General features: G+C 41.5%; 1 protein-coding gene across 1 annotated transcript in view; it reads left to right on the top strand.

Moving 5' to 3' along the window:
- LOC109036963 (glutamate receptor 1) overlaps positions 1–18,985 on the top strand; it is a 567,301-nt gene that overhangs the window by 497,340 nt on the left and 50,976 nt on the right. Inside the window, exons 6-8 of the mRNA XM_072302018.1 lie at positions 184–304; positions 2,432–2,596; positions 8,751–8,957. Coding sequence (XP_072158119.1) covers positions 184–304; positions 2,432–2,596; positions 8,751–8,957 — 493 coding nt within the window. The remainder of the gene's footprint in view (positions 1–183; positions 305–2,431; positions 2,597–8,750; positions 8,958–18,985) is intronic.

The raw sequence follows: 18,985 nt of genomic DNA, 5'->3' as shown, positions 1-18,985 counted from the left end.
TTAATTGGAGTACTATCAAAATTAATTAGATAAGTCTCTAACATCCATCAACCCATACCTTTTGTCCCCCCGTGAACAGTCTCTTTTTTGTTCTTAACATTACCGTCTTGCATTGCAAATTTTCGAATGCGCAAAAAAATTAACAGACTTTACTTAATTTCTTCGATCAACTGCATGTTTCAGGTGGAGTCACAAATACATCGTCCTTGACTGCTCAACGACGATGGCGAAAGAAATAGTCGTAGCGCACGTTAGAAATATAACACTAGGCAAAAGAATTTACCACTATCTTCTGTCCGGTTTGGTTAGTATATAGTAAAGTTCCTTCCACCATATTTAACTTTGATTATGCCTTGTTAAGGCATTGTTTTAATTTATTATTTGAATAAAAAAAAATGAGTTTCTGTCACGGCTTTAAAGAACAGAGGTAAAAAGAGCTACCATGTAGACAATGGAGCTCTTGCATGTGTCAGGAATTTGCGATTTAATTACTCATTCATCAGTAAATTTTCGCTAGAAATACGATGGTGCCACTGGTTCTCTCTAAAACAAACTCCAAAGCTAAAGAAAAAAAAAGAAAAAAAGGAAAAAAAAACATTCAAAGTTGAAACCCAAAGAAGGAGATATTCCACGCTACACTGAGAGTCCACTTCTATATCAAATCGAACTCTCCATGCAACTGTAGGAAGTATACTGTGTAGTACTGTAGGTGTATATTCATTAGCAGAATGCCGTGCTTTCAGTTTTGGAGTCCTCAACCAGAGTGGCTTTTAGATGGGGGGGGGGGGGGGGACAGCACTAAATCGTTTATCAACAAGTTCGACCCTAGGTGTGACTTGGGGAGAAAGTTGCTGTCAGTCAATTCAATGCGATAGTAATATGTCCCACAGTTACCGAATTCATCAAAAACTCTCTGTAAAACTGCAGTAATAAGACCAATCCAATGGCTGGTCACAAACTCGTGTTCTGATGTTTAATTCTTATAGATCACTTTGAAATAATACGCTTTGTCCAATACGCAACTTTCGACGTTCAATATTAACCGAGAAATAGCGTTTGGACAAGTAGGGTTTTTGACGTCATCCACCGCGGGAGTGACACGCTGTCACATTGGTTCATACGGTTGCAGTATGCGTGGATTGCATTTGACAATTCCGGATGTATGTGCTCTCGTTCCTACCGTGAAAAACACAGTAAAATATAGTCATGATATTACGGTGGAAATCTTGAACAAACCATCAATATTTGAAATTGTCAATGAAAAACAAACAAGGACGTTGAAAGAATAAAGTTTCTCTAGAACTAAGTTGTGAAACCAGATTTGGCTCCCAATACCGCTGCATGGAGTGCGTGCTGGCTAATCAGGGTGTCTTAAGAGCTCCCAACATTGATCTTCGCACGTCTGTGAAAACTGGGAAGGAGGTAAAAAGTCTTATTAACGAAGATCAAAAAAAAGCTACTCTCTCTGATGAGTTTTGGAGAAAAGAAGAAGCAGCTATCGAGGTTTTCAAGCCACTTGTGGGGTGGATATTTTACATTCAGAGCGACACTACCTTCATTTCAGAAGTTCCAATGTGCTTCAAGGACATTGAGCTATGACTCACAAATGCCTTGCAAAATTCCAGTTATTTTACAGATTCTGATGAGAATACGATCATTAATATAATTAATGACAGAAAAGAATTTTGCCTGCAGCCAATTCATCTCGCAGCTGCATTATTAGATCCCTATATCAATGAAAATGAATATCTCTCTGACGCTGACAAGTCAAGAGCTATTAAATTCATTGAACAGCTAGCAGAGATTTTACCAGAAGTGAATCCAGTAAAAGTGTCCGCAGATGTTTTAAAGACATTGACCTAAGAGTGACTAGTGCTTTGCAGAATTCAACATATTCATTTCTGAAGTTCCGATGTGTTTTAAAGACCTATACTTTGACTCACCTAAGAGTGACTAGTGCCTTGCAGAATTCAACAAATTTTACAAATTCTGATGAAAACACAATCATTGATATAATTAATCAACGAAAAGAATTTTGCTCGCAACGTATTTACCTCGCAGCCGGTGTCACTGACACCCTCGGTTTCTTCCGCCTTCCTTTTATCAGTCAGTGTGACGCGTCATCAGTCAGTTTATTACATTTACAGATTTTTCTCTATTTATTCCAATTTTCTCTATTCCAAGTAGTTTCTGTTATTTCTATCTATCCATGTAAAAGCAGTGTATGTGTATTTATAATTAGTATATAAGATAAATTTAAGACTTAAAAGACCATATAGGTCGAGAGTTATATTTTATACATCGTTATTTTGATTACACAAAAAAAAAAAAAAAAAAAAAAAAAAAGTCAGCTTGATGTTGCACTGTTTACTAAACGAGAAACTCTAACACTTTGTACGAGAAACTCTAACACTTTGTATTGGAAACCTAGGTTATGGACGACCAATGGGAGAACGAAGTGAAAGAGTACGGCGCAATCAACATCACGGGGTTCCGAATCGTGGATCCGAGCCGAAAATATGTCCAAGACTTCCTTCGGGGGTGGCACCAACTCGAACCCACAAAATCGCCAGGCGCCAACCACGAATCAATCTCGGTAAGCTCATTTAGTCAACTAATTAATACTTTCAGTATGAAAGTCAATCATTGTCACACTTTCGAACGGCTTTTTTCTTCTTCTTCTACATTTGATGTTAAGTCTCGCAATGACAACGGCGAGACTCGGCGTTTCTGTTTATTTTTCTTTCTTTCTTTCCTTCTGTACGAAAGAGCGAAAGTCGACGAGTTTTTACACTCGTCATTTTCTAGAAAGAAATTAGAGGTAGGAGGAATTCTCATCCAAGTCAAAAAAATCTAAAGGCAATTGTAAAACAACCAATTGAAGATATAATTGAAGGAAAAAACCTTCGAATACTCATCTTGGATCCTGCCAACACTAAAAATTAGGTACAATAACTACACTGGAAAAAAAGCAAATTGGATCTTGAGTCCAGACTCTTAAAAACATCGACAAGGAAAAATACTCTTGATTCAATCAGATTTAAGCTCAAATCAACGACCAAGCCTCTTAATTTGAGCGGATTTCCTTTTGATTTAAGCTTAAACCTGATCGAATCAAGAGTCCTTTTCCTTGTCAATGTTTTCAAGAGTCTGGACTCTAGATCCAATGTGTTTTTTTTTTTTTTTTCAGTGAATGTAAATATATTTCTGTACATGGCGCACGAACACGGGTTCACCAAAATTAATGTTGACCAAGAATCGTCCCCGTAGTCCTGACGAGTTTCAGACGTCAGGCTTATCTACGACGTTACGGGGCGGCGACCCGTTGCCGTTGGGCGCGTGCAGTTAATGAACAGCGCCGCGCCGCGCCGTTCGGATCCGGAGCACATTTGAATGACACATCTGACGCGCATTTATCACGGCGAAATTGCCGCGCTCCTCCTAATCCCTTTCAGGAGTCGGCCCGTCCCGTAACGGCGCTCATCTGTTACCTGCCGGCCCGGTAAAAAGTTGATTCCCGTTAATTAAATATGATTTATCAGCGGCGTTGTCAAGCATGCTGACGAAACGGCGTGGTTTCTAGACTGCGGGCGCGCTCTGTTGTTATGAAATTAAAATCTCCCACAAAAAATTTTACGACAGATTCAGTCTAAATTAAACAATCACTCATAAACCTACGTGCTTTTGTGACCACTTTTTAGGACCTTCCTAAAGTCTTTAGTAACAGTTATAACAACCAGCATAAGTCATGTTGACTGCGAGAAAAAATGCTTCAAATATTTATTAGTTGTATTAATTTTTAAAAAATAATGAAAAAAAGTGATTTTTTAAGGTCTTCTTAGTTGTATTTATGTAAAGAAAGTGATGATTTTGTCTGGTCCCCAGAGATGTATAAGTTTGTAAATATAGCAAAGAGAGTCTCAAGGTTCAATTGTTTTTAGTTATTTTGTCAGCATTTGTCATGAGTCGAAAGACATTTAAGGCCAAAGACATTTTGAAAGTTCATTTTTCAGATCGAAGTGAAAATAAGAGAGCTACGGACCCACCGCACTCCGAGCATTTTAAGAACAAAAATTTTTATCCCTCCATGGAGGTTTTGGTTTGACGAACTCAGACCGGCGCTTATTTCGTAGCTCGTGCTCGCTAACAACTTGCCTCCGCCTCCTGTTTTCTTTGTCAAACTCTTCCTGCAATTTTAGGGCGAGCTCGTAATCTTCGTTGACTTGCCTGATTCGTTCTTTGCTATATGGTGACAATGACATTTTGTTTGCCCGATGGCTTTCTTGCAGTTGAGACTGCTTTGGTTTCCGGACTGAACAGGGCTCCAGTAATTGAGTCGACTTTTCACAGTAGCTCCTTATGATATCTTCTACTAGTTCTTTCAATTCAGAAACATCCGAAATTTCTATCGGTTCTGAAGGGACAAAAATTTCATCTTCAAAATCTGTCTCCGAGTCTGAGTTCCCTTAGTTGGCAGTCGATGTGAAGGCAAAAGCTCGCTTGTGCGGAGAGAATGACGGGCTTTTGTTCGGGGCAGTGGACCCTGCAGGCTGGTAAAAACTTCTGCAAATCGATGGCTTTACAGTCTGCGATATAATTATGCGTTTAGAGGGAGACTCTTCTGTTGGAGTGACAGGAGATGGCCTGAAAGGACGAAACTGGTTTGGGCCTTCTTTCGAGCTCCCACTGACAGGCAATTCACGTTCTGATGAAAAATTCAATTTCAAAAAGTCTGTCATTGGTCAATTTAGAGCTGGCAATTTTTTATAGCAAGCCAACAAAGAGCCTTCTGGGGAAGAGTCACTGATACAGCTTATGGTTGAGAGACACCCACTTTCATTTTGACTTGTGTTCACAGAAGCATTCTTGTTAGGACGTATAAAACTGTCAAGGGGTCCAATAACAGCATTTTCTTGGGGTGAGGAAATCGTGGAATTGTACGCGCCTCTGCAGCAATGTCCAAGCAAGTTCTGCTGCCGCGCCGCGCCGTCCAGCGCATGGCTAAAATCGCGCCGCGACGCCGACCGCGGCCAGCCTCGGCGACGCTCCACGAGAGGGCGCTCGCGTCACTAAGATAGCTTATGTTTGTTAAGGTCTTTTTAGTTCTATTTATGTAAAGAAAGTGATGATTTTGTCTGGTCCCCAGAGATGTATAAGTCTGTAAATATAGCAAAGAAGGTCTCAAGGTTCAATTGTTCTTAGTTATTTTGTCAGCATTACTTTCTGTTCCTTAAACTCCTATGCCAGGCGCGTGAGATCAATTCACCTACGTCCTAAAGTACGCACCAATACAACTGCAATACAACGCCACTTACGGAAAAAGCTTCCAGTTCATCGATTCCCCGGTCCGCCCGGCGTCACAGATCCATCAGGTAAAGGTATGATATCCCTGGAACGCCCGGCGCATGGTTACGTTTCCCCGGTTCGCCCGGCGTGTAGTGTAAGCCCCGGATAGCCCGGAGATTTAGTTAGTGGGTACTATAATGAGACCCCTCTCCGGCACAGGTCATGCAGTACGAAATTCACCAGCCGGCGCAGCTTATAACACCCGCAGTCGGGTAATTTGAAACTACAAACGAATAATTATGATTATTAGATGAATTTTTGGTTATAACCATATCCAATTGATTTTTAATCAAAAGATTTCGAAATTATAATTTTAGGAACCCCGGTTCGCCCGGAGAGTAGAATAGGGACCCCGGCTAGCCCGGTGAATATCAGCATAGGGACCCCGGCTCGAGCCCGGTGCAGCTAGGAACCCCAGCTCAAGGGAGCTGAAGCCAGGCCCGCGCGCTCTCGGTAGTTTTCTATCCATTTGAAGTGAAGTAGGGACGAAGGCCCGAACAGAATTACTTCTGGTAAAACCCTTTCCATGGCTGGAAACCATTCTTTTCTTTGACGTTCTGGAAAGAGTGTTCGTTTTTGGGGTTGAGGTCACTGCGTTATCAGAGAAACTAATAGATGAAGACGATGTGATGAGGGTGGGTTCTCGTCCTAGAACATCTGCTGCCTGCTCTGTAGTCAGTAACTGTCTCGCGATTTCCGCATCTTTTGCAGACATTAGTTCTCTTTCTCGCTGTAGCGCCGCTGATTTCTCATCTTCTTCGTGAAGTTGCCAAACGATTTCTTCACTAGCCATTTCTTCTTTTTCCCTCTCTTTCCATAGCTGCTCCTCGTACTCTTTCAATTGCCTTTGAAACTCTTCTCCCACTTCACCAGGCTTACTAATTTGGACGCTAGGACCACTTGGGTTCAATTCTCGACAGGCCTTAAGCAAATAAAAACAGAATCCTGCCTACGCAGGATAAAGTTCAAGCATAACTTGAAAACAATCTACTCTAGTCAATCCCTCCCCTAGCTAGTAACCAATATGTTGACTAGACGCCGCAAAATAACGTGGCCAAAATCCCCGCGAGCACTCACGGCTAACGATGCAGACTCATGACTACCCCGGATCAAGCTATATACCGGCAGAGGGAGCCCAAGAGCCCCTCCAAAAGGAACTAAGGACGGGAGCACCCTGAGGGCCAGCCCGTCCAACCCTCCAAAATTTTCCTCCGGAAGAAGTTCCCTTTTAGACAAACATCACCCACCTAGTAGTAATGTAAATAAGACCCCCCCCCCACCCCCTCCCAGACAAGCTTCACGTAAGCACCCACTGAATTAAGTGGAAGCGTGTTCATCTCTTAAGTGTATTGATTTAGGTATGTGTGTATGTTTTAAATGTATAATAATAAAAAAAATTATAAAAGAGGGGCGGTGGGAAAGGCGAGAGAGCCTTTCCCACTGGGGTTCAGAAGTCGTTCTTCTATCCCATCATCCTCATCCCTCAGTCTTCTCGCAACTTCATGCGGATACTGATGTTGAATGGTTGCCCAAAATGCTTCATGCGTTTAACCGTTAGTATACCCATACGTTTGAGAATAGTTTTTCTCGTTGCGAAATCATTGGACGATAGCGTTTCCATTCCGAAATCCTCGATTCTATATTGAAGCCTCCAGACCGTTGTCTTGAAACACCAAATTCTCAGGTTCTGCTTTCAGCCTCCAATCCCTACTCTTCACGATCATAGCAGGGGTTCTCGCCAAGAATAAGCTGTGAAAGCTTAGGAGAGTTGAGTTTGTCAGGGATCCAAAAAATGTTTGGAGTCCTCGCGTGTGTTCCCGGCGTTTTACACTCAGCTTCTCGAGAGAGCGTGGGTGCCAGTGGACCTATTTCGCGTGAGACTACAGCCGACAAGTGACCAATGAGCACGCGAACTGATCATGTGTCACTCAGCACCTATATCAGGTGGTTTCCTTCGCGGAGAGGATTAAGTATTAAGTAACACCAAAACACGTGTGTCTACCATATTTCCTTTACATTCAGGTTAGAGGAGTCCGAGTCACCATGGTATAAAACCATCAGAAAGGGAATTCCTGGGTTTTGGTGTCTCAGGATCTCCTTCAACATTTCATCAATTTAAAAAAAATGCATGGGATTCGTTAAAACATGTGCTGAATTTTTTCAATGGAGATGTTGCATGTGTCTAGATTTGACTGATGATTCTGCTGTAAAAATTTTCGAGAACCACGATGGCGCCACTAGTTTTCTCTGAAATCAACTCCCGAGCTCAAAAAAAGCTCTCAAGTTGAGGCCAAAATGGAGGGGATATCCCACGCTATCCTGAGAGTTCACTTCCACATCAAGACAAACTCTCCATGAAAAGATAGGGAGCAAATACATTTACAGGGCTGCCACTTTATTAGGGGACTCCAAAACTGAAAACACGGCAACCCTGCTAATTTTTTCCTCCCTGTCTTTGCATGGAGAGTTTGTCTTGATGGAGAGAAGGGCTCTCAGGATAGCGTGGGATATCCCCTCCATTTTGGCCTCAACTTGAGAGCTTTTTTTTGAACTTGGGAGTTGATTTAAGAGAAAACTAGTGGCACTATCGTGTTTTTTGCGAACTTTTACATAAGATTCAATCACTGTGCGACGTATGACTGGTCGCCACGAGGTCCGATTCCAGGTTCCGAGGTCGATTAAAAGTAGAGTCCCTTTATACCCAGAGTTACGACAACTCGATTATCAGCTGACTGGCAGCCGTCCTTGGCTGGCCATGGAAGCCGAAACGAGTGCACCCAAACGAACGATATTGAGGGATAAGGATCAGGAATCCTGCGATGTCTGTCACACAAAAACAACAACATCAACAAAGTGATCAATTAAAAAGAAAATGAGATTGGTTTGTGAATAATTTCTTAATCTATTTTCATTTTGGACCTATGGAAATAACAATTTACTCTTGATAAACCACAATTAGGTAATATTTTCATTATTCTTGTTCACATTCGAGGTACCGCCATCTTCACAGAAAAAAATGGATGGTGCTGACGACAGAACCTTTTGTTCATACGGCTCCCACAGTTTCTTTGTTACACTTACAGAACTTTTCTGTTGTGAGAACAGAACTTCTGTCGTGGGAACAGAGTACTCTGTTCCCACGACCAAAAGTTCTGTAAGTGTAACAAAGAAACTGTGGGAGCCGTATGAACAAAAGGTTCTGTCGTCAGCACCATCCATTTTTTTCTGTGTTGGTGCACTCGTTTCGGCCTCCATGAGCGAGAACCAATCAGAATTGGATTTTTTTTTTAGGCCACTTTCAGCCCAATCCTGGCCCAACCAAAAGTGAGTTGTCGTAACTCTGGGTATAAAGGGACTCTAATTAAAAAAAGGAGAAGGCGTAATGAGGTTTTTCGTTTGTACAGGCGCAAGCGGCCCTGATGCATGACGCGGTGTTCGTGCTGGTGGAGGTGTTCAACAAGATCCTGCGCAAGAAGCCGGACACGTTCCGCAACAACCTCCGCCGCGGGCAGATGATCAACAACGGGACTCGCGGCATCGACTGCAACACCAGCAAGGGCTGGGTCACCCCGTGGGAGCACGGCGAGAAGATCTCCTCTCAGCTCCGCAAGGTCAGTATCGAGAAAAATATTCACGAACTCATTGCGGTGGACGCACGGGTCGTAAGACAGTATTGTAGCAGAGACGCACTCCGAGTTGCTCCTAACAGAGGCGTACTCCCTAGCTAGAGTGCGTCTCTGCAACAGTATTTTGGAGTTTTTCTGCCAATGTGCGTTAAAAATTCAGCCAAAAGCTGAAAATCTCAATACAGAAGGAAAAAGCTCGAATGAGCACAATTTTCTCTCTAAGCGTTATGCTGATTGGTCCAATACTAGTTACGTCCATTCAGGAAAATTCCTGAAAGAAATTCCTGAATGAACGTAACTAGTGCTGCGCCTAACAGCATATTTCTTTGAGGGAAAATTGTGCTCATACGAGCTTGTTCCCTCTGAATTGAGATTTTCAGCTTTGTGCCGAATTTTTATCCACGTTGGCAAAAAAATCCAACATAACGAAAATATTCACTTGAGTTGAACAACATTACTCACTCATTTAAAATAACTAGAGATAGAAAAAAAAAAACTGGTAAACTGCTCAACACCCAAAAAGAAAGTGAGGTGGCACCCCTGTTTATTCCTGTTATCTAACTGACATGTGCGGGAATTTTAGAATTTGTAGTGTTTTTTTTTTTTTTAAGAAGAAAAAAAAATCTTTTAACGTTTTAAATACTTATTTCGTTTGACAAAATCGTGATTCGTGATTCTTATTGACCTGAAGGTGAACGCTTATAAGCGTGGAACGTGATCGGAACCCAGGAACTAATTTAACGATTGCCTGTGCTGGGGGACAAGGCTCATCACCGTGTGTAGCTTTGACAATGATACGAGCTCTAATCGCTCCCAGTTAAGACATGTTCCAACTTTATTGCAACTAGTTCCAACAATGATAGCCCCTTACGGGGGAAAGAGTAGACAACACTGGAAAAAAAAAGGATGAGGCTATTCGTCGGTACGGTACCGACGGATAAATGGCTATTCGTCGGTACCGTACCGATGAATAAATGGCTATTCGTCGGTACCGTACCGATGAATAAATGGCTATTCTTCGGTACCGCATCGGCGACATTAATTGATAAAAATGTGTTGTCAAGCCTTGGTCCGAACAAATGTACAACTATTGTCAGTTCATGGTAGCTAGCTGCTCCACGGCTTGCGAATCTTCAGTATCTGACGCTGCCCCAACTAACAACGATCATAGTGCAGAGAGCTATTCCACCACCAGCGAATCTTCGGTTTCTGTTGCTGCCCCAACTAACAACGATCATAGTGCAGAGAGCTATTCCACCACTAGCGAATCTTCGGTTTCTGTTGTTGCTCCATCTAACGAAAATGTCAGTGCAGAGAGCTTCACGAAGCTAACATTTAAGAGTAAAGTCATTTCACGAGGGCGACCTAAACTGCCAGCAAGACAACTTTGTTCCTTTAATCGCACCGTTGCCGACCGACAATCTGTGGAAAATCCCCCCGAAAAACGAAAACGAAAGAAAACACCTGCAAATGAAACTAAAGGCCCCACCACCCGAAAAAAGAAGCGTTCTTGATGATTCTTTTGACAGAGTAGTACATTTCAGTATTATGATTATTTATTTGACAGAGTAGTACATTTCAGTATTATGTGAGAGTATTAAATACATAAATTAAATTTGGAGAATATTTCTTTACAACTCGTGTTGGGTTTGTTTTCCATCTTTCATCCAATTTTTAGCTCTTAACTTCCACCAAAATATTATTAAGAAATCATATCTTTAATATAATTTACGTACTAAAATCAATGTACGGTACCGACGAATAGCTATTTATTCATCGGTACGGTACCGACGAATAGCCATTTATCCGTCGGTACCGTACCGACGAATAGCCACTTCGAAAAAAAAAACACATTGAATCTAGAGTCCAGACTCTTAAAAACATCTGATTCAATCAGAATCTAGCTTAAATCAAGAACCAGGCCTCATAATTTGAGCGGATTTCCTTTTGATTTACGCATAAATCTGATGGAATCAAAAGTATTTTTTCTTGTCAATGTTTTCAAGAGTCTGGACTCTAGATCCAATGTGTTTTTTTCCAGTGAATCCCCACGTCAATCTGTTAGTTGCAAGAATCAAACGTTTTGTTGCAAGTTGTTGCAACTTCTGCTACTTGGGAACATTGAACTAGCATCATTGTTCGCAAGTTGAATCGTGATGGAATGCAACATTCTCCACGATTCGACGAAACTGTACACATTGATCCTACCGCTGACGATGAAGCTATAGGCTATGAAATGCTAACGGTATAAACAAAAAGGTGGGCACTCATGGGGGGACTCGATAATCTTGATTGTACACATTTCATTTACATTTCTGACCCTCTTCTCAATCGAAGAATGCTCGAGACGAAAATTCCAGAGAAAACGCACCCGCAGCGAACAGACTCCGCAACCGCGTCAAAGAGCGAAGAAAGCAAGGGTGAAGCATTACAGAAGGCGCGGAGCAGAGGGCGCCCATCAAAGCCGACCAAGATTCGGATGAGCGATGCAGCGCGGCCTGCGTTACGTCTGGTTAGGCCTGATTAAGCCGCGGGAAGACTCCCACGCTCAGGGAGAAACGCCGTAAGAACATTCGACAGTTGCCAAATCTCCTTGACATAAACGTACATTTTCGAGGACAGTAATGCATACTTTTCCTCGAAATTTCCACATGGTTTAGATTAAATTGCGAACAAAATATTCTGGAAATTTGAAGAAAAATTCTCACAATTTTTCCGGGAGATTAGTTTGTTTCGGAAGGAGATACGGCAACGTTTGAAGGGTCATACGTCGTTTCTCCTTCCCGCGGCGGAAGAACAATCCGTCGGCGCCTCGGCCCGGCCCGGATGCGGGGGAATCTAATCACATGAAAAATATGCAAACACGCTTTCCGGCTTTCAAGACGGGAGCCCGCGACACGCGGGTAAAACCGCGTATCCTCGCGAGGTTTCCGCTCGAGTTGCGCGGTTCTATCTCCCGCGCGGCGCGGCTTTTCTCGCTCCAATTTATCACTGCTCCGCGCCCCGGGTAAACACGATTATTTTCGCGGCATGCCGGGGAGCTGGAACGGGCGCGGCGTGCGTGTTTCGAGGTTATCCTCCTCGATACCGCGAGGATTTCCATCAAAGGAAACAGTTCCAAGTTACTTTGTTTGAGTCTCTTCGACCCACTTACCGTGGCCAACCGTTTCGCGCATTCCTTTACGAAGACGGACGCAATAAACCCATTATCGAATCCAGTATCCATTACTGCGCCTTGAGCACAAACCCAAAAGACTTCACGCCCCCTATCGCGGGTTGCCTACCCATCAGGCGACCATTGCTCGGTCCGGCTGATTGCCTACCCGCCGGGCGACCGTTGCTCGGTCCAGCTGATCGCCTATTCTCAGGCGGATTTCCATCAAAGGAAACAGTTCCAAGTTACTTTGTTTTAGTCTTTTCGACCCACTTACCGTGGCCAACTGTTTCGCGCATGCCTTCACGAAGATGGAGGCAATAAATCCATTATCCATTACCGCGCTTTGAGCGCAAACCCAGGCAATCCAAACGTGGATTCGTTCCAACGTGCTACGGGTGCAAAAAGCACCAAATCACAGGTCCGCCCCACGATGCAGGGGACAGGAATAGATGCGGTTTGCGGTTATTACCGCAACAAGCTCGACTCGCAAAAGGAGTGCATCGGACTAGGGGTCGGTTACCGGACTGGCCGATAACTGTCCTAGTGGCATCGTGCCGCCCGTCAGGGACGAGGCTACGATGAACCGCGGGGTTCCTGGACGTCACTTAAAGATAGTCCAGGTGAATTTGGGGCATTGCAGAAACGCAATGCCGGAATTGCGCGAGTGGCTAGCGACCACGAGAGTCGATCTAGCGCTCATTCAGGAACCCTTTTGCTACGGGGGGAGAACTGAAGGGCTGGGCTTAAATGCGGTTATCGTAGAGGGCCTAGGCGATGAAGGGAAGCTGGCCGTTATCGCGGTGCTGAACAAGAACTTAAAAGTGAAGAAAATATTGTTTCCAGACACTAATGCTCAAGTTCGTCGGAGCCACCGGTGTAGTTAATGAATGTGGAAAATGCTTGGCCTATTCTGATCCGAGTATACTGATTTGTGTATAGTTTCGGGGGGAAAACGGGAGAATAAGCACAATGATATTGTTGAGATGACAGACTGGGGTTTTATTGAAAATACAAAAAAAGAGGCTTTCACAGTTCTGCTACATGAAACACGAGGCATTCTAGGCATTCTATATGGAGTTGGTTATGGGTCGCTCCTATGCTTGAGTCCTGGCTTGAGCGCCGCCCGGATACATATGCATCAAGTTATACAGATACATCATCTCCCCTTTTTTCTTTTTTAGCATCATAGCGTCGGGATTAGAGAACAGTATTGAAAATTTACTTATCATTTAGATACTCATATGAGAGTATTTATAGAATAGTTTACAGATTATTCATTTGAAAGTTTTAACATTACATAGTATTGATTACAGAACATTTTTTAAAGAAATACTGGTTACTCTTATTGAGTTTTAATTAAGTAATACTGAGAATTGAATGTGAATGAAGAGAATGGGATTTACTTAATATGGTCCCTTGAAAATTTTATTAGAAGTTACAAGTATAATGAACTTAACAATAATCAGCCATCCAGACCGGCAGTTTCCGATCACGCATTGCACGTTCGATTGGTAAATTTTGCTGAATTATAGGTGGTTGCGGATTATCCGCAGGTTGTTCAGGGAGGTCATCCTGTTCTATTGGATCAAATAAAAAATTGTGTCGTTGATCATGGGCTGGAGTAGAAGTACTCGAAACTTTTATATGAAAGTCATTACGCCTGATTACATTTCCATTGTTTAATTTTATCCAATAGGATCTTGGGGTATCCGCATGGTTTAAGATGGTTCCTTTCTCCCAAAATTTCCCTTGCTTAATTGCAACAATTTGCCCATTTTGAAAACTTTGTGGGGCTCTTGGGGCATGTCTATCATACAGTTCTTTAACTCTGACTTGGTTTTCTACCATTCTTGTTCTATAATTTAAAATTTTGGGTTTTAGTAACCTTGAATCAATGGGTAGATTGCTGCGAAGCCTGCGGCTTAGTAAAATTTGGGCTGGGCTAACATTTACACTGGCTAGTGGCATATTTCTATATTCTAGTAACATTTCATATAAATCAGTTTTGGTTTCCAAACTTTTTAAAATAATCTTTTTAGCAATTCTTACATATACTTCTATCATCCCATGAGCCTGTGGATAACAAGGACTGGTAGTTACCACCTTACCATTATGGTCAGATATAAACTTTTTGAACTCTGCTGCATCAAAGGGTACATTATCACATATTACAATTTTTGGGTAACCGTGAGTTGCAAATATTGGTTTTAAGGCTGTTATAACTGATTGAGCGGAATGTGAGGATCTTTCTAAGATCTCCATCCACTTGGATAAGTAATCTACTAAAATTAAGTAACTTTTACCTATTTCAGCAAAGTCAAGACCTATGACTTCAAATACATTTTCAGGTAATGGAATTTGTAACAATTTTTGCTTTTTGTTATTGGGTGAGAATTTTTCACAGACTGTACAAGCACGCAAGAAGTTTACAATTTCAGTTGCCATTCCTGGCCAGTAATATAATTCATTAGCTTTCATCATAGTTTTTGTGATGCCGAAATGACCTTTATGAAGAAGCGCTAGAATTTTGTGACGGAGATTAGACGGAACAACAATTTTGTCATCATAATATATTATGCTATTGTCACTTAGATATAGGCTATCTTTAATTTTCCAGAAGGGTTTTAACTCGTCCGGCCACAATTCCTTCCTATCAGGCCAACCATTTAATAGGTATTCTCTGAGATGTGTTAAGACCGCATCATCTTTAGTTGAAATTTGGAATTCTTGAAGATCATTTTGAGTATCTAATTCTTCTATATTTAATGAATGAACATAATTGTCTAATTCTGGGTCATCTTGCACTGGATCATTTAAATACTGTCTAGATAGCAAATCCGCGATGACCATTTTGCGGCCTGGCTTAAAGATTATTCTAATTCTAAAGTTATACAATCTTTGACAAAAATTTTTTAAGCGATTGGATTTAATTTTGTGAATTGGCTTCTTAACTAAATGTATAATTGGCATATGATCACATTCCACTTTTACTTCATTGCCATACAAATATTGATAGAACTTCTCTAGAGCAGATACAATAGCAAAGAATTCTTTATCTATCTGGCCCCATGAAGTGCGTTGAGTTTCAGTTAAAGCTCTGGAAAAATAAGCAACTGGTTTTCCATCGGCCATGAGACAGGCACCTAAATCTGATTTCGAAGCATCCGATTGAAGTGTTATTTGTTTCGTTGGGTCAAAGTTACACAGGGCGGATGCTGCCGCAATTTTATCTTTAATTTCCTGTAAAATTTTAGCATGATAAGAGTTCCACGCAAAATTTACATCTTTCTTTAATAACTCTCTTAGTGGAGCTGAATCTCCTGACAAATTAGGTACAAAATCTCTAACATAATTGATGAATCCCAAAATACTCATGAGTTCTTTTTTGTTCGTGGGATCCTTTATCGCATAGAGAGCTCTTACTCTATCTGGGTCTATTTCTCTTCCTTCTCCAGACCAAACGAAACCTACAAATTTAACTGATGGTTTTTTATATTGGAATTTTGCCAGTTTAAATTTAACACCGTTTTCCTTAGCGACGTTTGCAAATTTGGTTATTGTTTCATCATGTTCCTTTTCAGTTTTAGATGCTATGATGAAGTCATCAATAAAAATTAAAAGATCTTCAACATCTTTAAACGCTGTTGTGTTACGTTCTTGTGCATACTCTGATCCACCATTTATTCCAAATGGGAGTCTTTTAAATCTATACAAACCAATCGGGGTATTAAAAGTACATAGCCTGCTGGAAAATTCATCTAATTCGTAGTGATAGAAACCTTCTTTCTGATCAAAAATGGTAAACCATTTCTTATTAGCTAATTTAGCACCTATTTCTTCCAAGGTGGGGAGTGAAAATTTTCTTGGCACAAGGCACTTATTTAAGTTCTGAGGGTCCAAGCATAATCTTAGGTCTCCATCTTCTTTTTCTCTGACCAATAAATTACTGACGCACAAGATTGCTTCATTTGGCGGTACTTTCTCCACAATTCCTCTCATTTCTAGGCTTTCTAGTTTTTGAACAAATTTCTCTGACAGTTTTATTGGATAATGCCTTGGCGGTAACACATCTAGCTGAACATTTGGATTAATTTGTAACACCAACTTACCAGGCATTCTGCCAGAACCTTCAAATAAGTCTCTGTTATCATATATGAATTTTCTGTACTGAGCATCAATTACAGAAATTGAGTGTAGTTTTCTTACAACTAAATCTAGGCTTTGACATGCCTCAATGCCTAACAATGCTTTGGTTTCTTCATCTTTGGTTATGAAAAAAGGAAATTGACCTTTAGCCCATGGTGTCATTGCATTAAGCTCAGCTACACCTAATGGCTTCACAATTGTGTGACCTATTCCCCGTAAAGTCTGACCTGTGCTCTCCAGCTTGGCTTTCATTTTATTGAAAATACTCATTGGTAACGTATTGACCTCACTACCAGGGTCCAACTTAAAATCAACTGGGATGCCTTCAATTTGTATGACCTGCCTCCATTCTTTTCTACCATTGTTGGATATTGCAAAGGTTTCTAAAGATTTATCGGGGCTTTCTGCTATATTCATTTTACTGACAATTGGGCTTTCACAAGGAAATTTTGTTTTTAGAGCGTTGTGTGGCACAGAAACTGTCATATGGTCTATGCTGAAATGAAAGTCTTTAGGACTATAGTGCACTAAATCTGAATCCTGATTAACAGCATCTACAATTTTCTGTATAGAATCTGTATTACTTTGATGTTTAGGTGTTGCCGGTACATTAGGTTTAACTCGACACCCTCTTGCAAAATGATGTAGGCCCCCGCACCTTCTACAAACTTGATTATGTGCTGGGCATTGACCTCTAACATGATCTCTGTTGCATTTTTTACATCTGTATACATTAGTAAAACTATTGGGCATTCTAGGTTGATATTGAACCATTTGCATTTGAGAGGGGTATTGTGACATCTGAGACTGATTAGATTGACCCGGAACATTTATATTTTGAAACGAAGGGTATTCAACTGGTCTGAAATGTTGTTGATTAGTTGGATTGTAGTTAGCATTATTGTACCTATAGTTTACATTGTTGTTTGGGTTATAACTGGCGACACCATAAACGTTCGGGGAACTGAAGTTAGCACTGCTATTGGGATTATATCTAACATCACTATTGGGAATGTAATTGACATTACCTTGAAAGTTTGCGTGTACATCATTATTTTGTTGTCGTATGTTGTTAGCGTTGGATTTACCTTGATTGGATTCACTGCGTTGCTCTTTCTCTGGGTTCTTGTGGATTGCCTGTACTAGTACTTCTTCTTGTGACTTAGCTGCCAGCTTCACGTTCGTCTTAGCTGCTTCCACCGCCTTGCATGTTTTCTCCACTTTCTCTAGTGTTGGTTCCGCCATCCGGAACAAGTACTCCTTTAAAGCTTGGTCTGCCACTCCCATCATAATTTTGTCTCGTAACATTTCATCTCTGAGAGATCCATAATCACAATGTATGATGAGCTTCTTTAGGTCTGAGCTAAATTCATCGAAAGACTCACCAACATTTTGGGTTCTGCTGTTAAATTTTAAACGCTCGATGGCCACATTTTTCTGGGGCTCTGCCCAATCATCCAGTTTCTTAATTAGTTCCTTATAATCTTCAGATTTATCGAGTCCAAGCGCTTTGATTCGCTGTCGGCCTTCAGGTCCTATGAAGTTTCTGAGTTTCGCACTTTTAACTTTATCGGATTTCTGATCCCATTCGTTTCCGATCATTAAGTCCTCGAACTCCGATTTAAATTTCAACCAGTTGTCCCGCACATTTCCCGAAAGAGAGAGAGGTTCAGGTTTATTATAAAGTCCGAATTCCATTTTGAGGTTGGAACTTACACGAGACACGAGTAAGGTAACGACAATGCACTAAGAAACGATCACGTACGACTGCGCCATGATTTGTGTATAGTTTCGGGGGGAAAACGGGAGAATAAGCACAATGATATTGTTGAGATGACAGACTGGGGTTTTATTGAAAATACAAAAAAAGAGGCTTTCACAGTTCTGCTACATGAAACACGAGGCATTCTAGGCATTCTATATGGAGTTGGTTATGGGTCGCTCCTATGCTTGAGTCCTGGCTTGAGCGCCGCCCGGATACATATGCATCAAGTTATACAGATACATCATATACGTATCCGTTAATAGATATCGTCGAACCCTTGCGAAATCTTTTGCCCAGAATCTTTCCATATTAATTGCTGCGGAGCAGAAGTGCTTTAGCCATCCTTATGTTTTGACGACAAGGAAAGATGCGCATCTGACTTTCATTGGTATATTAACGATGACGATGGTAAGCGATTCTCCATAGCTACCAGTGTCCACCCTGTCATTCAGAGAAATGCTTTTTTCGCCCATACAGAAAACATCCTGCTCGCTATGCTCAACGATGCATCAGAAGATGTTGAACAATTAGCCGTGCAAAAAATCATGAATGCGCGGAGGACTAAAAGCTCAACGGTACGAAAATTCAAAGTGCCCCTTCTCAATTTCGACGCGGAAACCTACAGTGAAATGATTTTCTGGGACGAAGTCACAGTAACCCAGCCGCCTATCTTACAATATTTCTCCGAAGAAGAACTACAAAATTTGGCACGAGAAAAGAACCTCCGGAATTACAGTTTTACAAATATCCTTGTCACATGCAAAGTGTCGAGAGATGCGTCAAGATTGTCACCGAGACATCCGCATTAGTCTGTGGAGAAGAAGAAAGAGATGGGCTGATTCGATCCAAGTTGAAGGCGAGATTGTTGATGCCTGCTTTTGTAACCAAAAGCAAATGTAAATTCGTCAAATGAAGGTGAGCCAAATTATTTGTATGTCACTATTT

The sequence above is a fragment of the Bemisia tabaci genome, chromosome 6 (assembly GCF_918797505.1).
Source record: "Bemisia tabaci chromosome 6, PGI_BMITA_v3".
Lineage (NCBI taxonomy): Eukaryota > Metazoa > Arthropoda > Insecta > Hemiptera > Aleyrodidae > Bemisia > Bemisia tabaci.
This window is presented reverse-complemented; position numbering and strand designations above follow the sequence as displayed.